The 22,079-nt window shown below is 40.5% G+C and overlaps 3 protein-coding genes and 1 pseudogene across 6 annotated transcripts in view; 1 reads left to right on the top strand and 3 right to left on the bottom strand.

Annotated features, from left to right (window-relative positions):
• Nucleotides 1-22,079, bottom strand: part of LOC127931185 (trace amine-associated receptor 13c-like) — a 200,701-nt pseudogene that overhangs the window by 7,695 nt on the left and 170,927 nt on the right.
• LOC118375224 (trace amine-associated receptor 8c-like) overlaps nt 1-22,079 on the top strand; it is a 121,829-nt gene that overhangs the window by 56,121 nt on the left and 43,629 nt on the right. For 2 of the 4 annotated variants that reach the window (XM_052523033.1, XM_052523031.1), the window contains exon 2: nt 11,087-12,216. The exons of the other annotated variants lie outside the window; for them this stretch is intronic. In XM_052523033.1, coding sequence (XP_052378993.1) covers nt 11,087-11,380 — 294 coding nt within the window. In that variant the 3' untranslated portion in view covers nt 11,381-12,216. Of the gene's footprint in view, nt 1-11,086; nt 12,217-22,079 lie in introns of those variants that run through there. 4 annotated transcript variants of the gene reach the window in all.
• Nucleotides 1-22,079, bottom strand: part of LOC127931184 (trace amine-associated receptor 13c-like) — a 190,008-nt gene that overhangs the window by 146,495 nt on the left and 21,434 nt on the right. The window lies entirely within an intron of this gene.
• Nucleotides 3,728-22,079, bottom strand: part of LOC118375225 (trace amine-associated receptor 13c-like) — a 189,367-nt gene continuing 171,015 nt past the window's right edge. Inside the window, exon 2 of the mRNA XM_052523027.1 lies at nt 3,728-4,432. Coding sequence (XP_052378987.1) covers nt 3,991-4,432 — 442 coding nt within the window. The 3' untranslated portion in view covers nt 3,728-3,990. The remainder of the gene's footprint in view (nt 4,433-22,079) is intronic.

Genomic DNA, 22,079 nt, shown 5'->3' with positions numbered 1-22,079 from the left:
TGGGAGGGCCTAGAGTACGCCCTCCTCATCTCTTGCTGCTCATGATGTAGGAACTCATATTTATTCTTCAGCTCCCAACAGGTGAGGGTGTGGTCACTCCCTGAACACTGAGGAGGCCTGGAGCAGAGCTGGCTGGTCTCTTAGATGAGAGAGGTGTGTAGGCAAATCATCCTCCTCAGGTGAATGATGGCTTTTTGTGGCGCTGTGGGCTGAGTTGGGTGGTGACAGCAACCTCAAAACAACAAACTGCAACCTCAAAACAACAAACTGCAAATGCAGCCAGAAAAGTTGTAGAATCACGAGCTTGATGTAGTCATTGCATGCTAGGAATATGGGACAAAATAGTGACCTTTTGACTCCTTTATTTGTAAGAATCTTGAAAAGGTGTCAATAATTTTTACCCTTTTTGGGAGAAATATAAATTCACTGAGCAATTGCATGAGTATAAAATAATATAATTACGCAACTTTTTAAAATACTTATTTTATACAGTCATTATTTATCTGTATCTGTTACGGTTTTCTATGTGTGAAGGAGAGTCGGACCAAAATGTAGAATGCGATCCATGTTTAATGAACTGAAGAAACACGAATCAAAATACAAACACTACAAAAACAATAAACGTAATGAAAACCGAAACAGCCTAATATTGGTGCAAACTAATACACGACAGACATAACTACAAAATGACACTAAGGACATAAGGACAATCACCCACGAAACACTCAAAGAATATGGCTGCCTAAATATGGTTCCCAATCAGAGACAATGATAAACACCTGCCTCTGATTGAAAACCACTTTAGACAGCCATAGACTTATCTAGAACACCCCACGAAGCTACAATCCCAATACCTATGAAAAAACCCCAAGACAAAACACACCACATACAAAAACCCATGCCACACCCTGGCCTGACCAGATAAATGAAGAAAACACAAAAATACTTAGACCAGGGCGTGACACAACCCCCCCCAAGGTGCGTACTCCCGGCCGCACACCAAAACCCATAGGGGAGGGTCCGGGTGGGCGTCTGTCCACAGTGGCTGCTCCGGCGCGGGACGTGGACCCCACTCTATCAAAGTCTTAGTCCCTCTTCCTCGCGTCCTTAGATAGGCCAACCTCGCCGCCGACCATGACCTAGTAGTCCTCACCCAGGACCCCACTGGACTGAGGGGCAGCTCGGGACTGAGGGGCAGCTCTTCACTGAAGGGTAGCTCGGGACTGAGGGGTAGCTCGGGACTGAGGGGAAGCTCGGGACTGAGGGGAAGCTCGGGACTGAGGGGAAGCTCAGGACTGAAGGCAAGCTCAGCACTGAGAGGAAGCTCAGCACTGAGAGGAAGCTCAGGCAGGTAGTTAGATCTGGCAGATCCTGGCTGGCTGACGGTTCTGGCAGATCCTGGCTGACTGGCGGATCTGGAAGAGACCGGGTAGGCACCAGGTTATGCTTGCCTTCAGAGTGTCCTCTTTCCAAAGCTGTCAATTATACGCACAGTCGATCATCTTTTTGTGACATAATATTGCGCTTAAAACGGGCACGTTTTTTTTTATCCAATAATGAAATAGCACCCCCATAGATGTAACAGGTTAAGGATCTTTTTGAACTTGACTTGGGGCTCCGGTACTGCTTGCTGTGTGGTAGCAGAGAGAACAGTCTATGACCTGGGTGTCTGTAGTCTTTGACAATTTTTTGGGGCTTCATCTGACATGACCTAGTATATACAGTTGGTCCTGGATTGCAGGAAGCTTGTTCTGGGCCTGATGCACTACCCTCTGTAGCTTCTTATGGTCGGATGGCGAGCAGTTGCCATACCAGGAGGTGATTATAAGGGTTATAACTATAAAATATACGTATATGTAAATAAATAAAGAGCAAATGGCATTACACTTACAACATGACTATAAAGGGATATAAACACTCATCAATATAAATATAAAGTTAAAAATTAACCTCTTAGAGAGAGAGAGAGAAACAAATTACTTGGATAGAAAGTTGGTCAAGATTTATGGCACCCTCTCTCTCTAGCCTTGTGTGAGAATCTGCCCTACAGTCTGTACATAGTCATGGAATCACTGGTCACTTTAATAATGGAACACTAGTCACTTTAATAATGTTAACACACTGCTTTACTCATCGCAAATGTATATACTGTATTCAACTGTATTTGTTGTCAGTACCACTCAGTCATTGCCTTGTCAAGTATTTATATACAGTATTTCTAAATTTCATTATTTTACTTTTAGATTTGTGTGTATTGTTATGAATTGTTAAGGTACTGTTGGAGCTAGGAAGAAAATAATTTCACTACACCTGCAATTACATCTGCTAAATATGTGTATGTGACCAATAAAATGTGATTTTGATTTGATTTTGTAGTATATTAAAGGTAATAACCCTTGAAACGTAATGCTCAGTTAAGATATGTATTTAGATACTGGTTCCCTTACCCTGTAAGCAGTCTATAAACTGCTCATAGTCTGTGTCACACTGACATTGCTCATCCATATCTCCATATATTCTTAATTCCAGTCCTTTACTTAGATTTGTGTGTTTAAGGTATTTGTTGTGAAATTGTTGTATATTACTTGTTAGATATTGCTGCACTATGAGATGTTCAAGCATTTCACTCCACCCATAGTAACATCTGCTGAACACGTGTATGTGATCAATACAGTTTGATTTGATCTGATTTCTAATGAGTGACTGCAATCCACACTTTGGTTTCGGTAGTCACTGTCAACAAACAAGAATGTTATAATTTTCAGACAAACACATTACTTCCTTCAGCACACTACTACAACAGTGTGACTGTTTTGGAATAAATTGTTCAATATTTTTCCTTTAACATCCTCTGTGTTGTGTGCTTATTGTTTAACCATTGATATGTTCCAGGTCATTTTGAGAACTTTAGGAGCATCAGGTACTGCTGGAATGTCTACCAATAGCATGTCCATCTTTATGTGATAAATTAAACTGGTCACTGTTCAAAACATTTATAAAGAATTAAGAAAGTATGAATAGTCCTCACTTTAGATTAGAGACTGCAAAACTACTTTACTAATGATTAGTACATGGTTTATAAGGATATTTATTAAAATTATTATGAATGATCTGCTGAATCTTTATTACATACCATAAAAGTTGTCATAAATGTGTGAATAACTAGCTTACTAAAACAAATGTGGGAGTAATGATACATGAGTGATGAATAAGCCATTTACTAATCCATTATACATTCTTTATTACAAAGTGTTAAAATAAAGTGTTACCGATCTCTATATCAATTCAGACTCCACAGCATCTGAGAGAGCTGTTCTGGTGTCGTGAGAGTAGTGGTACTGTTCTTACCCAGTATGTTGAAGTTCAAGTGTCTGCTGTGGTCTCCTGCGTTTAATCATTAATGCATATAGTAGTTATTTACACATGTGAGAATACCTCGCTGACTAACATTTAACACATGTGGGAGTAATTATTAATAAATGGTGAGAAAACTGTAAATTCCTTACAAATTGTTTATTACTGAACATTATAAAGTCTTACACATAATTGCATATTCTCGCATTTTACCCTCAACTACTTACACAATAGACTTGGACATTATCTGATATTATGCAATATTGAACAATTCAACTTCAGTACACTTGTTAAAGGCATTGTGTCCCAATTCAGCCACTAGATGGTGATGTTAAACAAGATATAGAATGACTCATAACCTCCTCCTTGCAGGCTTTGGTATTTGGAATATACAGCCCAAAATGTCTACAATGTCTTTTATAAAAATAAAAAAGCTTATGCATTCTTATGCCTTTTCCAAGTCATTCCAATTCAATCAAGCCAAATCATTCTGTATCAACACCACAGGTATCTATGATGAAAACACTGAGATAAGTCACGTCAGTGTATTGTTACATGAAAGAAGCAATTACAACAATTGTATTACATAACTATGGCAAATCTATGTTACTCAAATGTTGGAATAAAACGTAGGAACTATGAACGCCTTAACTTCAGAGTTAAAATAAGTTTAGCTGTCACTTTGAACCATGGATAAAAGAAAGCATAAATTATTGGATTAATTAAGGAATTAACAAGTGGCAGAAAGCTGATGATAAAGGTTAAAACATTTTCACTTAAAAAATATACAAAAAGGAAAGGAAATAGAGATGGAATCCAACAAATGAGATAGTTGAAAACAACAATAGACAGAGTTTTTGCTGCTTTTCTCTCAGACTTATTTGCCTGTACAGTTTTAACACCAGACACACTGACAGCCTCTTTTGAAAATAGCTTTCTGGCCTGTGATCTGGCCACCACAAAGATTTTCAAATAAAGTGTTATAATAATAGAGCACGGGACAACCATTGTAATTACAATGTCAATTATGTTATTAACCCAGGTTTTTCCTTCAACAATAAAACATTCTTTCAAACACCTACTGGGTACCTGCACATTTACAAAGTTTTTTGTAATGACAGCATCATATATGATACAACACCACCAGGTAATGGAAATAAAACACATCATTCTTCTTATTGTTATTCTAGAGTGGTACAATAAGGGATCACACACAGCAACATAGCGGTCAATAGATATAAGGACCAAATTGCCCAGAGATAAAGAAGTACATAAAAAAGCGATGTAGAATTGAAACACACAGAAATATTCCCCAAAACCCCAGCATGATTCCATTATTGCTACAGTCACTACTGGTATCACAATCAGTCCCACCAGGAGATCTGACACAGCCAGAGAGAGGATGAGCAGGTTGGTTGGAGTGTGGAGCTGCTTGAAGTGAGAGATGGAGATGATCACCAGATGTTCAAAAATACTGTAACTGCTGAAATCAATGAGAAGAAGATAATAATAATAAAAATTTACTTTTATGTAAGTCTGCTGAAATCAATGAGAAGAAGAGCGCCATGTACCAACAGCTATAAGTTATGTAGATAGATGTCGATAGCAAAGCCTTTCTGCAAGAAGAGTTTCCGTCTTGAAAACAGTATTGAACATCTTCATGTTTCTCCATTTGTAATTCAATTCAAAATGCTGAGGTCCTGCTTGGTCCTGTGTGTGACCCTGTCAGGTCCGCCTTCTGAGAAACTCTGAGCTCTGCCTTTCTATTTATCCCTGAGTTACTGACAGAAACTCCCCTCCCCAGAGTCTCTCTGCACACACACACACACACACACACACACACACACACACACACACACACACACACACACACACACACACACACACACACACACACACACACACACACACACACACACACACACACACACACACACACACACACACACACACACACACCTACACGTTGTAGTATTCTGAGGTTGTTGTTTACGTACCATATACCTGCAGGCTGTACTCCTTGGCTGCGTTGCTGACGTCTGTGTAGATGGATGTGTTAACTTCTTTAGAGCACTACGTGATGCAGCCCGGGGTGGTGCTGCATCACTGACCCAGGGGTGTGGCTAATAGTGTGGAGTGACCTAGATGTTAGCAATTATGTCCTTAAAGGGAAATTACACTCAAATTATCTTTGGTTTATTTTTTATTAGTCCACTGTTGATATAGTCCCAAAATGATTTGAGTGTCTCATGTCAACTTTTCAAGATATTTGACTTTCAAGAATCAAAGTCTCACCGGCCACATCATCATACAGTTTGATGATGCCTTTTACATCATACAATATTTTGCCGATTAGGCCTGACTTGCAGTCGGCGTTCCAATTCATCCCAAAGGTTTTCGATGTGGTCGAGGTCAGGGCTCTGTGCAGGCTAGTCAGGTTCTTCCACACCTATCTAGACAAACCTATTGCTGAATGGACCTCACATTGTGCACGGGAGCATTTTCATGCTGTTACAGGAAATGGATTTCCCCAAACTGTTGAAACAAAGTCTAGAATGTCAATGTATGCTGTCGTGTTAAGTTTTCCCTTCACTGGATCTAAGGGGTCATGCTCAAACCATGAAAAACAGCCCCAAATCATTTTCCTTCCTCCACCAAACTATACAGTTGCCACTACGCATTGGGGCAGGAAGCATTCTCATGGTATCCGCCAGGTTTCCTCCAAACGTGAAGCTTGGCATTCAGAGCAAGAGTTCAATCTTGGTATCATCAGACCAGAGAATCTTGTTTCTCATGGTGTAAGAGTACTTAAGGTGCCTTTTGGCCATCTCCAAAGCCGTCATGTGCCAAGTCTGATTTGTGACTCCAGAGAATTCATTTTTCACTGCTCCAAAGTCCAATGGTGGCGTGCTTTACACCACACGAGCCAAAACTAGGCATTGTGCATGGGGATTTTAGACCTGTGTGCTGCTGCACGGCAATGGAAACCCTTTCATGAAGCTCCTGACGAACAGTTATTTTGCTGACATTGATTCCAGAGGCAGTCTGGAACTCGGTAGTGAGTGTTGTAGCCGAGGACAGAGAGTTCCTGCCTTCCCAGGTCTGTGAGCTTGTGTGTCCTACCACTTCGTTGCTGTGACATTGTTGCTCCTAGATGTTTCCATTGAACATTAACAGCACTTACAGTTGAATGGGGTACCTCTAGCAGGGCAGAAATTTGACGAAATGACTTGTTGGAAAGGTGGCATCCTATGACGGTGCAACGTTGAAAGTCACTTCTCTCTTCAGTAAGCCCATTCTTCTGCCATTGTTTGTCTATGGAGATTGCATGGCTGTGTGATCGAGTTCATACAACTATCATCAACGGGTGTGGCTGAAATAGCCAGATCCACTCATTTGAAGGGGTGTCCCTATACTTTTGTATGTCTTTGACCAACATATATATATTTGTATTCCTAATCATGTGAAATCCATAGGCCTAATGAATTAGTTTCAATTGACTGATTTCCATATGACTGTAACTGTGTATGTCACGCCCTGACCATAGAGAGCTGTTTATTCTCTGTTGGTTGGGGCGTGATAGTGACTAGGGTGGGTGATCTAGGTGATTAATGGTTTATGTTGGTCTGGTATGGTTCCCAATCAGAGACAGCTGTTTATCGTTGTCTCTGATTGGGGATCATATTTAGGCAGCCATTTCCTAATTTGTGATTTGTGGGATCTTGTCTATGGATAGTTGCATGTTAGAACTATTATTAGTTTTGTTTGTGTTTTATTGTTTTGTTTGGTGAGAACTCTACTCACGCTGTGCCTTGGTCCAATCATTATGACGATCGTGACACTCTAATCTTAAGTTTTATATTTTTGTTCATTATAGAATATTTCAAATTATAAAATTATCCCTCTGTCACAGATTGTGAATTATAGTTCCTTCCTCTGGCCTCTGGACATGAAAGTAATCCCTGTCCTCTGTTTCTTTCTGCAGGAAATGTATAAAATATGTAGCTTTTTAGTCTAGCACTTTGGATATGAGTTCAAATGTTTTATATGAGGCGACATTTTAGAAATGTCACCTTTCATTTGAGGGTATTTTCATACATACATTGCATTTGGAAAGTATTCATACCCCTTGACTTTTTCCACATTTTGTTACGTTACAGCCTTATTCGAAAATGTATTAAATCATTTTAATTTCTACACACAATACCCCATAAACCGTTAATTTTTGTAAATTTGCATAGGTATTAAAAATAAAAACAGAAATACTTACATAAGTATTCAGACCCTTTGGTATGAGACACGAAATTGAGCTAAGGTGCATCCTGTTTCCATTGATGATCCTTGATGTTTCTACAACTTGATTGGAGTCCACATGTGGTATATTCAATTGATTGGACATGAGTTGACAGTGCATGTCAGAGCAGAAACCAAGCCATGAAGTCGGAGGAATTGTCCGTAGTGCGCCGAGACAGGATTGAGTTGAGGCACAGATCTGGGGAAAACCACAAAGACTCTTCCTATAGCTGGCCGCCCGGCCAAACTGAGCGATAGGGGGAGAAGGGCCTTGATCAGGGAGGTGAGTAAGAACTTGATGGTCACTCTGAGAGAGCTCCAGTTCCTCTGTGGAGATGGGAGAACCTTCCCGAAGGACAACCATCTCTGCAGCACTCCAACAATCAGGTATTTATTGTAGAGTGGCCAGACGGAAGCAACACCTCAATAAAAGGCACATGACAGCCTTGGAGTTTGCCAAAAGGCACCTTAAGTACTCTTACACCACAAGAAACAAGATTCTCTGGTCTGATGATACCAAGATTGAACTCTTTGCTCTGAACGCCAAGTGTCACGTTTTGAGGAAACCTGGCACCGTCCCTGTGGTGAAGCATGGTGGTGGAGGAATCATACTGTGGGGATGTTTTTCAGTGGCAAGGACTGGGAATGTAATGCTCCGGCTATCGTGGGTGTGGAGTCAAATGCAGGAGACAGAGTTCAATGCTGTGCGTCTTTTAATAGCACCAACGCAACACAGGGTGCTCACAAAAGTTACGTTCCCAACACCAGGGAATCAAAAAATACAATGGAAAAAATCACGACCAGGCACTAACACGTACCTCTACAACAGAGCCGAAGGTTACATTGAAATAATCCTGCACAACCACCAGGCGGGCCGGCTGTCTAATAAAGACAAACTAATTAACATTAACAGGTGCTACCACTAAACATACAAGGAGGGGGAGGAAAAACAATCAGTGGCAGCTAATAGGCCGGTGACGACAACCGCTGAGCTCCACCCGCCCGGGAAGGGGAAACACCCTCGGTCGGACTCGTGACAGGGAGACTAGTCAGGACTGAGGGAAAGGTGAATGTAGCAAATTAAAGAGAGATCTTTGATAAAACCTGCTCCAGAGCGCTCAGGACATCAGACTGGGGCGATAGTTCATCTAACATCAGGACAATGACCCTAAGCACATAGCCAAGACAACTCAAGAGTGGCTTCGGGACAGGTCCCTGAATGTTCTTAACTTGCTCCGCCAGAGCTCGGGCTTAAAGCCGATAGAACATCTATGGAGAATCCTGAAAGAAGCTATGCAGCGGCGCTGCCCATTCAACCTGAATGAGCTTGGGAGGATCTTCAGAGCAAAATGGGATAAACACCCCTAATACAGGTGTGCCAAGCATGTAGCGTCATACCCTGTAATCGCTGCCAAAGGTGCTTCAACAAGGTACTGAGTAACAGGTCTGAATACTTGTGTTGGGGGCATAGGGTCAGTCTGTTATATCTGGAGTATTTATCCTGTCTTATCTAGTGTCCTGTGTGAATTTAAGTATGCTCTCTCTAATTCTCTCTTTCTCTCTTTATTTCTTTCTCTCTCTCAGAGGACCTGAGCCATATAACCATGCCTCAGGACTACCTTGCACGTTTACTCCTTGCTGTCCCCAGTCCACCTGCCGTGCTGCTGCTCCAGTTTCAACTGTTCTGCCTGCGGCTATGGAACCCTGACCTGTTGACTGGACGTGCTACCTGTCCCAGACCTGCTGTTTTCAACTCTCTAGAAACAGCAGGAGCGGTAGAGATACTCTCGATGATCGGCTATGAAAAGCCAACTGATATTTACTCCTGAGGTGCTAACTTGTTGCACGCTTCGACAACTACAGTGATTATTATTATTTGACCATGCTGGTCATTTATGAACATTTGAACATCTTGGCCATGTACTGTTATAATCTCTACCCGGCACAGCCAGAAGAGGACTGGCCACCCCTCATAGCCTGGTTCCTCTCTAGGTTTCTTCCTATGTTTTGGCATTTCTAGGGAGTTTTTCCTAGCCACCGTGCTTCTACACCTGCATTGCTTGCTGTTTGGGGTTTTAGGCTGGGTTTCTGTACAGCACTTTGTGGCATCAGCGGATGTAAGAAGGGCTTTACAAATAAATACATTTGATTTGAACAAACAAGACGAACTGGAACAGACAGACAGGAAACACAGGTATAAATACACAGAGGATAATGAGGAAGAAGGGAGACACCTGGAGGGGGGTGGACACAATCACAAAGACAGGTGAAACAGATCAGGATGTGACACAAACAGGCAAAATGTCAGTATAGAGACAAAGTGGAGGCGCAATTCAGCGGCTCAGACAAGTGATGTATTAATAATTCAGTTCAGATCAACATTTTTATGGTCTATGGAATGCCACTATTTTGATTGCATTTGCTATTAGCATGTACACCATAAACTTATACTGTCTCATCAACTCCCCTACTGTCAACTTTCCTACACACTGACCAGCTGACATGTGGTGGGCCATCATGTGTCCTGAGGTTGTGGCTTATGGTTCAAAATGAGCTCTGACATCGCCCAAAACATTTAGTCTTACACAGTTTCCAATGTAAAATACCCTTTGAATGACCAAAACATCACCCATGCTATATTTTCCTGGGAGGGGAGTGTCAGTAGCTCAGGGATAAATAGAGAGGCAGAGCTCAGAGTTAGTCAAAAGGCGGACCTGAGAAGGTCACACACAGAACCAAGCAGGAGCAGCAGGACCTCAGCATTTGTTACAAATGGAGAAACATGAAGATGTTCAGTACTGTTTTCAAGACGGAAACTCTTCATGCAGAAAGGCTTTGCTATCGACATCTATCTACATAACACTGTACATCTTCTTCTCATTGATTTCAGCAGTTACAGTATTTTTTAACATACTCGTGATCATGTCCATCTCTCACTTCAAGCAGCTCCACACTCCAACCAACCTGCTCATCCTCTCTTTGGCTGTGTCGGATCTCCTGGTGGGACTGATTGTGATACCAGTAGTGACTGTAGCATTAATGGAATCATGCTGGGGTTTTGGGGAATATTTCTGTGTCTTTCAGATCTACATTAGATTTTTTATGTACTTCTTTATCTCTGGGTAATTTGGTCTTGATATCTATTGACCGCTATGTTGCTGTGTGTGATCCCTTATTGTACCACTCTAAAATAACAACAACAAGAATTATGTGTTGTATATCCATTACCTGGTGTTGTTGTATCATATACCGAGCTGCTATTATAAAAAACTTTGTCAATGTACTGGTACCCAGTAGGTGTTTGAAATAATGTTTAATTGTTGAAGGAATAACCTGGGGTAATATAATTGATGTTGTAATTACAATGGTTGTCCCTTGCTCTATTATTATAACACTTTATATGAAAATCTTTGTGGTGGCCAGATCACAGGACAGAAAGGTATTTTCAAAAGAGGCTGCCAGTGTGTCTGGTGTTAAAACTGTACGGGCAAATAAGTCTGAGAGAAAAGCAACAAAAACTCTGTCTATTGTTGTTGTCAACTATTTCATTTGTTGGATTCCATTTCTATTTGTTTTCTTTTTTACTTTTGTAATTGACAATTTATTATCAGTTATCATCGGCTTTCTGCCACTTGTTAATTCCTTAATTAATCCAATAATTTATGCTTTCTTTTATCCATGGTTCAAAGTGACAGCTAAACATATTTTAACTCTGAAGTTAAGGCGTTCATAGTTCCTATGTTTTTATTCCCCAGTTTGATTAACAGGTTTAATAATATAGTTTTGTAAGACACTTGTTGTAATTGCTTCTTTCATGTAACAATACACTGATATGACTCATCAGATACATGTGGTGTTGATTCAGAATAATTTGTATGGATTGGAATGGAATGACTTGGAGAAGGCAACGGAAGGATTAAGCTTGTGTTATAAAAAACAATTTAGACATTGTGGATTGTATATTCCAAATATCAATGTCTGGTGTTGTTCCATGTTATTTAATGATAAACTGTATGTAACTATTCTAAAAGTACATTTTGAGAACGTCAGGAGTCATTTTGTAGGTTTAACATCTCCCTCTAGTGGCTCAATTGGGACACAATGCCTTCAACAAGTGCAGTAAAATGTGAATGTACAATATGCATGATATCAGATAACATCCACGTATATCTCAATGGTGTATTGTGGAAGTAGTTGATGGTCAAATTTAAGAATATGCAATTATGGGTAACACTTTAAAATGTTCAGTAATAAACCATTTGTTAGGAATTTACAGTTTGCTCACCATTTATTATTAATTTAACATGTGTTAAGTGTTAGTCAGTTAGGTATTCTCAAATGTATAAATAACTACTATATGCATTAGTGATTAAACGCAACAGCGCAGGTGACCACAGACACTTGAACTTCAACATACTGGTAATGAACAGTACCACTACTCTCACTAAATCACTGCTGCCAGGTCAGGGGTCACACCAGAGCAGCTCTCTCAGATGCTGTGGAGTCAGAATGAATGTAGATGGTAACACTTTATAATAAAACTTTGTAATAAATAATTTATAATGATTATTCCGACTCCACATCAATAATGTCTCATTCCCACCACATTTATTTTGTAGAGAATGATTTGGATGAATTGGATTTGAAGGACTTGGAGAAGGCATAAGTCTGGTTGTTGTTCCATGTTAATCAATGATAAATAGTATGTAAGTATTCCAAATGTACATTCTGAGGAAGTCAAGTGTCGTTCCATATGTTGTTAAACACCTCCCTCTAGTGGCTCAATTGTGACACAGCGTCTTCATCAAGTGCAGTGAAGTTGAAATGTACAATACTGCATGATATCACATAACGTCCAGGTATATCACACTGGTGTTTCGTGTAAGTCGTTGAGGGTATAATGCATGACTATGCAATTAAGGGTAACACGTTAATGTTAAGTAGTAGTCCTGTAGCTCAGTTGGTAGAGCATGGCGCTTGTAACGCCAGGGTAGTGGGTTCGATTCCCGGGACCACCCATACGTAGAATGTATGCATACATGACTGTAAGTCGCTTTGGATAAAAGCGTCCGCTAACTGGCTTATATTATTAAGTAAAAAAACATTTGTAAGGAATAGTTTGTTCACAATATATTAATATTAATTACATAACTAGAATAGGCATTAATGATTAAGCACAACAGCGCATTTATTAAGAACTTTTATAGTCTGTAATAATGATACATAAGATAATTCATAAGATGTTTAATGAATTATATTATAAAATATTTACTGATCATTCAGTCGCTAATCTAAAGTGAGGACTATTCATACTTTCTTAATTCTTAATAAATGTTTTGAACAGTGACCAGTTTAATTTATCACATAAAGATGGACATGCTACTGGTAGACATTCCAGCAGTACCTGATGCTCCTAAAGTTCTCAAAATGACCTGGAACATATCAATGGTTAAACAATAAGCACACAACACAGAGGATGTTAAAGGAAAAATATTGAACAATTTATTCCAAAACAGTCACACTGTTGTAGTAGTGTGCTGAAGGAAGTAACGTGTTTGTCTGAAAATGGTAACATTCTTGTTTGTTGGCAGTGACTACCAAAACCAAAGTGTGGATAACAGTCACTCATTAGAGAAGTTCATAGACTGTTGACAGGGTAATGGAACCAATATCTACATACATCATTTAACTGAACATTACATTTAAAAGGTTACTACCTTTAATACACTACAAGTAAAGGTGTCCAAATACTTTTGTTCCTAATCGGTAAAACGTATGCATGAAAATACCCTCAAATAAAAGGTGACATGTTATAATGCCCACTGGGCCAATGCTGGTTGAATCAATGTTGTTGTATTTTTAACCAACATGGAGTAGACATTGAATTGATGTCTGTGCCCAGTTGGCAGGGATTGCGTTCAGTATGTGCTGTGGCCATAGGATGGTGGTATACTTCACAATCTGTGATTAATCATTCTACATGAAAGACAAGTGTGTCTGTTCTATTAAGTAAATGTGTATCTGAACTCTATGTGTTTGGTGAAAGTATGCCTCTGCCAAACTGAGAGGAGACCATCTGTATAAATAATACCAACGCCTTTTCATTACAGGAGACACCCTGAATGTGGTGCCTTCAGAAAGTATTCACACCCCTTGACTTATTATACATGTTGTTGTGTTACAGCCTGAATTCAAAATGTATTTAAAAAATGTTGTTTTTTCATCCATCTACACACAACACCACATAACTAGAAAGTGAAAACATGTTTTTAAACATTTTTTACAAATGTATTGCAAATTAAATACAGAAATATCTCATTTACATAAGTGTCCCATTTTAAATGACATGCAGCTTATAAAGGCTTCACAATGCCTTTATAAATACTACATAAATGTGTCACAAATCATCTATAGAGTATGTCATCATCTATAAAGGGTTCATAACTGTGTGACACAGCCATTAACGTCAAATGTTACATAACTCACTAGGTCAAATATGACATAAACCTGTGCATTATAAAGGGCTGTATTTATTTATTTATTTTTATTTCACCTTTATTTAACCAGGTAGGCAAGTTGAGAACAAGTTGTCATTTACAATTGCGACCTGGCCAAGATAAAGCAAAGCAGTTCGACAGTTCTACACAGAGTTACACATGGAGTAAAACAAACATACAGTCAATAATACAGTATAAACAATTCTATATACGATGTGAGCAAATGAGGTGAGATAAGGGAGGTAAAGGCAAAAAAAGGCCATGGTGGCAAAGTAAATACAATGTAGCAAGTAAAACACTGGAATGGTAGCTTTGCAATGGAAGAATGTGCAAAGTAGAAATAAACATAATGGGGTGCAAAGGAGCGAAATAAATAAATAAATTAAATACAGTAGGGAAAGAGGTAGTTGTTTGGGCTAAATTATAGGTGGGCTATGTACAGGTGCAGTAATCTGTGAGCTGCTCTGACAGTTGGTGCTTAAAGCTAGTGAGGGAGATAAGTGTTTCCAGTTTCAGAGATTTTTGTAGTTCGTTCCAGTGATTTGCAGCAGAGAACTGGAAGGAGAGCCAGCCAAAGAAAGAATTGGTTTTGGAGGTGACGAGAGAGCGTGTGGAGCGTGTGCTGCAGGTGGGAGATGCTATGGTGACCAGCGAGGTGAGATAAGTGGGGACTTTACCTTGCAGGGTCTTGTAGATGACATGGAGCCAGTGGGTTTGGCGACGATTATGAAGCGAGGGCCAGCCAACGAGAGCGTACAGGTCGCAATGGTGGGTAGTATATGGGGCTTTGGTGACAAAACGGATTGCACTGTGATAGACTGCATCCAATTTGTTGAGTAGGGTATTGGAGGCTATTTTGTAAATGACATCGCCAAAGTCGAGGATTGATAGGATGGTCAGTTTTACAAGGGTATGTTTGGCAGCATGAGTGAAGAATGCTTTGTTGTGAAATAGGAAGCCAATTCTAGATTTAACTTTGGATTGGAGATGTTTGAAATGGGTCTGGAAGGAGAGTTTACAGTCGAACGAGACACCTAAGTATTTGTAGTTGTCCACGTATTCTAAGTCAGAGCCGTCCAGAGTAGTGATGTTGGACAGGCGGGCAGGTGCAGGTAGCAATCGGTTGAAGAGCATGCATTTATTTTTACTTGTATTTAAGAGCAATTGGAGGCCACGGAAGGAGAGTTGTATGGCATTGAAGCTTGCCTGGAGGGTTGTTAACACAGTGTCCAAAGAAGGGCCAGAAGTATACAGAATGGTGTCGTCTGCGTAGAGGTGGATCAGAGACTCACCAGCAGCATCATTGATGTATACAGAGAAGAGAGTCGGTCCAAGAATTGAACCCTGTGGCACCCCCATAGAGACTGCCAGAGGTCCAGACAGCAGACCCTCCGATTTGACACACTAAACTCTATCAGAGAAGTCGTCGGTGAACCAGGCGAGGCAATCATTTGACAAACCAAGGCTGTCGAGTCTGCCGATGAGGATGTGGTGATTGACAGAGTCGAAAGCCTTGGCCAGATCAATGAATACGGCTGCACAGTAATGTTTCTTATCGATGGACCTTTAGCACCTTGAGCGTGGCTGAGGTGCACCCATGACCAGCTCTGAAATCAGATTGCATAGCAGAGAAGGTATGGTGAGATTCGAAATGGTCGGTAATCTGTTTGTTGACTTGGCTTTCGAAGACCTTAGAAAGGCATGGTAAGATAGATATAGGTCTGTAGCAGTTTGGGTCAAGAGTGTCCCCCCCTTGAAGAGGGGGATGACCGCAGCTGCTTTCCAATCTTTGGGAATCTCAGAAGACACGAAAGAGATTGAACAGGCTAGTATTAGGGGTGGCAACAATTTCGGCAGATAATTTTAGAAAGAAAGGGTCCAGATAGTCGAGCCCGGCTGATTTGTAGGGGTCCAGATTTTGCAGCTCTTTCAGAACATCAGCTGAACGGATTTTGGAGAAGGAGAAATGGGGAAGGCTTGGGCGAGTTGCTGTGGGGGGTGAAGTGCTGTTGACTGGGGTAGGAGTAGCCAGGTGGAAAGCATGGCCAGCCATAGAAAAATGCTTATTGAAATTCTCAATTATGGTGGATTTATCAGTGGTGACAGTGTTTCCTATCTTCAGTGCAGTGGGCAGCTGGGAGGAGGTGTCGTTATTCTCCATGGACTTTACAATGTCCCAGAACTTTTTTGAGTTAGTGTTGCAGGAAGCAAATTTCTGCTTGAAAATGCTTGCTTTGGCTTTTCTAACGGCCTATGTATAATGGTTTCTAGCTTCCCTGAACAGCTGCATATCACGGGGGCTGTTCGATGCTAATACAGAACGCCATAGGATGTTTTTGTGTTGGTTAAGGGCAACAGGGGATAACCAAGGGATATATCTGTTCCTGGTTCTAAATTTCTTGAATGGGGCATGTTTAAGATGGTTAGGAAGGCATTTTTTTTTTAAATATCCAGGCATCCTCTACTGACGGGATGAGATCAATATCCTTCCAGGATACCCCGGCCAGGTCGATTAGAAAGGCCTGCTCGCTGAAGTGTTGCATGGAGCGTTTGACAGTTTGACCGCTGACCCATTACGGATGCAGGCAATGAGGCAGTGATCGCTGAGATCTTGGTTGAAGACAGCAGAGGTGTATTTAGAGGGCAAGTTGGTGTGGATGATATTTTTTTATTTTTTTATTTTTACCTTTATTTAAACAGGCAAGTCAGTTAAGAACAAATTCTTATTTTCAATGACAGCCTAGCAACAGTGGGTTAACTGCCTGTTCAGGGGCAAAATGTCAGATTTGTACCTTGTCAGCTCAGGGATTCGGTTACCAGTCTAACGCTCTAACCACTAGGCTACCCTGCCGCCCTATATCTATGAGGGTGCCCGTGTTTAAGGCTTTGGGGAGGTACCTGTCGGTTCATTGAGGGCATCAAGTTTAGATTGTAGGATGGCTGGGGTGTTAAGCATGTTCCAGTTTAGGTCGCCTAGCAGCACGAGCTCTGAAGATAGATGGGGGGGAATAAGTTCACATATGGTGTCCAGAGCACAGCTGTGGGCAGAGGGTGTTCTATAGCAGGCTGCAACGGTGAGAGACTTGTTTTTAGAGAGGTGGATTTTTAAAAGTAGAATATCAAATTGTTTGTGTACAGACCTGGATAGTTGGACAGAACTCTGCAGGCTATCTTTGCAGTTGATTGCAACACCGCCCCCTTTGGCAGTTCTATCTATCTCTATCTTGTCTGAAAAATTTCAGAATTTTTGGTGGTCTTCCTAATCCAGGATTCAGACACAGCTTGAACATCCAAGTTGGCAGAGTGTGCTAAAGCAGTGAATAGAGCAAACTTAGGGAGGAGGCTTCCAATGTTAACATGCATGAAACCAAAGCTATTAGGGTTACAGAAGTTGTCAAAAGAGAGCGCCTGGAGAATAGGAGTGGAGCTAGGCACTGCAGGGCCTGGATTCACCTCTACATCGCCAGAGGAACAGAGGAGGAGTAGAATAAGGGTACGGCAAAAAACAATAAGAATTGGTCATCTAGAACGTCTGGAACAGAGAGTAAAAGGAGGTTTCTGGGGGCGATAAAATAGCATCAAGGTATAATGTACAGACAAAGGTATGGTAGGATGTGAATACAGTGGAGGTAAACCTAGGTATTGAGTGATGAAGACAGAGATATTGTCTCTAGAAACATCATTGAAACCAGGAGTTGTCATTACATGTGTGGGTGGTGGAACTAATAGGTTGGATAAGGTATAGTGAGCAGGACTAAAAGCTCTACAGTGAAATAAGCCAATAAACACGAACCAGAACAGCAATGGACAAGGCATATTGACATTAAGGAGAGGCATGCTTAGTCGAGTGATCAAAAAGGGTCCAGTGAGTAGAGAAGTTGGTTGGGGGTCACGGCGATTTAGACAGCTAGCCAGGCCATCGGTAGCAAGCTAGCATAGGATGGAGGTCTGTTATTAGCCACCTCTTGCGTTCCGTCAGTAGATTAGTGGGGCTCCGTGTGGTAGAGGGGATTAATCCAAATCACACAACAACAACAAAACAATAGATATTGTTATAGAGGCCCAATAAAAAAAAAATAATAATAATAAAAATAAATAAATTGTCCGATTGTCTATTCAGATAGCAACCGATAAGACAGCTAACGGTTAGCGGGCCGCAGATGGGCGTTCAGGTAACGTCGCGACGGAGGAGCCAGCTGGATAACTCCTTCGGGTAGATAATGTCGGCAGTCCAGTTGTGAAGGCCCGGTGGGCTCCGCGTAGGCAGTAAAACGGGTCCGGATAGGTGATTGTAGCCCAGGAGTGATTGATGGAACTCATCAGCTGGCGAGCTCCGGAATAATTGATGTTTGCTCCGGAATCAACGAAAGCCGATAGTCACACGGATAGCAGCTAGCTAGCTGTTAGATCCAGGTATGAATGTCCAGAGTTAGCGGTTGAAATCCAGGGACATGGAGAGAAAAATTGGTCCGTTATGTTCCGTTCCGAGCCGCGCCGCACAAAACTGGGGATAGATTTTCGAGCTGAAGGATAGCTGATGACCACAAACCGTGGTTAGCTGAATACTAACGATTAGCCAGTAAAGAAGCTAACGAGTTTAGGATTACCTTCTGATTAGCTTCTGATTAGCTTCTGATTAGCTTCTGGATTAGCTTCTGGCTAGCTTCTGGCTAGCTCCTGGCTAGCTTCTGGCTGGTTTCTGGCGAGCTTCTTGGAGGATTACAGATTTGAGGTAAATAATACTTTTTTTATAAATATAAATTAAAAAATATATCTAAAAAGGTATGTGAAAACAGTTGTAAATATATATATATACAGGACACGACAAGACGAGGACAAAAGACGTCTGAACTGCTATGCCATCTTGGAATATGACTGCATAGTCAACGTTTAATAAATACGGAGTTAAGTTAACTGCATATGTATGTATAAAATGAATGTATTTTCAGGTGGTGTTGGTTTTCTTACATTTCTGTTAATCCAGGTTTCCAACATATTTTTATACATTTTGAAATAATATGACAAAGTGCAGTTTTTATAACTATTCTACGCATGATTTTACATGCAACCTTAATACTGAAGGGTCATGAAAAGTGGTTAAACCAATGTATGTTGCCTAATATAGTGTATTGTCAACAATTCAATCATATCTTTAAACCAAAATAAGTATTTTTAATAAAAACTAAATGTACCTATTCTTAGTCCACCGTACTTTTTACTGACATATCAACCAAGTGGTTAAGCACATTCTTTGACTATTCTTGTTTTTCAGCCTTTTAACATTTTGACTATTTATTTTCATATTCCTACTATTCAAGGTCTCTATTAACAGGAATGGTGCTATATTAATTTCTCACCAATTGAATTCCTGCCTTGTGTCTGTGTCTGGTGACTGCTTTAGCATTTTCTTACGGCCCTTTGAATGTGCACAGTTAGAGTCTCACAACACTGAACTGCAGCAACCAAAAACTATACAAATTATGTTAATTGATGCTGTAGGGCTGGGGGAGTTGACCAATCAGGTTTAAGGTTTGTTTCATATCCACTTCTAAATCCATTGGCTGAGCATGTTGTCATGACATTGGCCTGGGGGATAGGTTTATGACAGTCATAAATACCTCTTCCCCCCTTTGTCCTCTCTCTGCCCTACTAAGGTTACATTTGCAAAACCCTTGGTTAACAAAGAGATTCTGGGAACGTGAGAATGTGGGGGGAAATTAACTATATTCTGGTAATCCAAACAATTGAACATATGCAGTGGTAGTTAATGAATATGATGTCAGTTTGGTTGTCATATGAGACATTCTCATCAATGATAAGATGACAAAAACTCTACAGTGGAAAGTCTACACATCAGATTTATCAGATTCACATGGAATTGTTGTTCAATTTAAATGTTTGAATATGAAATTATTTGTGATGGGATGAAATGTGATTTTAGCTTCTAAAATGTGAGATTTGGATTTTCATAAGATAGGGATGCTCAATCAGTGGCCCTCCCCTGTGAAGGGACAAGGGCTATACAACTTTTCAAACACCCTCCTCTCCCTGCCTATATAAGCCCTTGACGACAACATAACTATCTGTTCCGGGGATATGAGGATGACGATCCTATGTCAGAATGGTTCAGATAAAACTACAGAACCAAGCCAACATCAGCATAAGCTTTGGTTGCGAATGGTATGAACTTTGAACTCTTCTTCACTACAGAAGTGATACCTCCTAGCCGTTGAGTTGAGTTAGCGACCGCAGCTGCAAACGCAGGTTAGGAAGGAACAGACAGAGTATCCCATCTGCCACACAACGACGTTACTACAACTTATTCAAGTGACCACCAGAGACATTCTTCAAAGGACAAAGGACTCGGTTTGGCAACACGGTCTTCCATCTACCACCAACCTACTGAAACGCAGCTCAGAGTAAATATTTAATGCATTTTCCTTTTCCAAATGTGCGGTAATTTATAATGCATAAGATACTGTATATATGATAGCACAGCTTTGCCTTTGTTCCTGCCTTCCTGCTCTCTCAAACCCAGACCCTTTTCCTTTGTGTAACAAGCTGTCATAACTGTTCCGCCCGTTAGGGACGTTTTCCTATGACGTAAAGAATTATCCAGGTATAAATTAATTATTTGTGTATGTGAATTCTGTGTGATTTGTTAGGTATTTAGTAAATAAATAACTAAACCCAATTTTTTATTGCTGATTTATCTTTTTAGCCAGGGTTCTTGCAGATAACCAATAATTTACAACTTTCAGATTATGAGACTGAAGTAAGATGAAGATTAATGTTGACTGCTATTGATGTAAAATATTACTAGGTCTTTAAGAGTTTATTCGGAGGATAACAGCTCTATAAATATTATTTTGTGGTGCCCAACTCGCTATTTAATTACATTTACATGATTAGCTCAATCAGGTTTATATTAATTGAGGAGAAATTATTTTATAGAATAGCATGTCATATCAATTAATCGGGCATAGCCAAAGACACGACAATGTTCTACCAGCCGGTTGAGAACAGGATTCTATAAAGGGTAGAGCCTTCAAAAATGGTTCCATATAGCACCAAAAAGGGATCCGCTATGGCCACTTATTTGGTACCATATAGAACCATTTGTTTCCAGCTGATCTCATACTACTGTATCTCTTCTACATCTGAAGACACAGCTGGAAATGCAGGTAGGGGCAACTTCAGAATAGCTGCCCCCTCTGTTTTCTGGAACTCAGCTGTCTTAGATGATCATCGATTGGATAGAGGGCCCTCTTGGCCCAAAGCCTGTTGTAGCATGGGCAGTAACATTGAGGACTTTCACCATTTTTAAGTAGTCAGATGGGTGGGACTTGCTAAGTGCTAAATAAGAATGACATAATTCCATCCAGGTCAGCAGACATTCCATAACTGCTGGTGGAACTTATCCTACCTATCTTAGCTTTATGCCTGTTCAGACACAGTATGTGGTGCTATGCACATTTTCAGTTACAGTGGGGCAAAAAGTATTTTGTCAGCCATCAATTGTGCAAGTTCTCCCACTTAAAAAGATGAGAGAGGCCTGTAATTTTCATCATAGGTACACTTCAACTATGACAAACAAAATGAGAAAAAAAAATACAGAAAATCACATTGTAGGATTTTTTATGAATTTATTTGCAAATCAAGGTGGAATATAAGTATTTGGTCAATAACAAAAGTTTATCTCAATACTTTGTTATATACCCTTTGTTTGCAATGACAGAGGTCAAACGATTTCTGTAAGTCTTCACAAGGTTTTCACACACTGTTGCTGGTATTTTGGCCCATTCCTTCATGCAGATAGATCTCCTCTAGAGCAGTGATGTGATGATTTCAAAAAAGCTTTACGGCAAAAGCACACCGTGCGAGTACCTGAGTACAGCGCTTAGCCACCAAAACAAGGCATACAGATACCCGCCA

Source organism: Oncorhynchus keta, chromosome 7 (genome assembly GCF_023373465.1).
Source record: "Oncorhynchus keta strain PuntledgeMale-10-30-2019 chromosome 7, Oket_V2, whole genome shotgun sequence".
NCBI classification, from domain to species: domain Eukaryota; kingdom Metazoa; phylum Chordata; class Actinopteri; order Salmoniformes; family Salmonidae; genus Oncorhynchus; species Oncorhynchus keta.
This window is presented reverse-complemented; position numbering and strand designations above follow the sequence as displayed.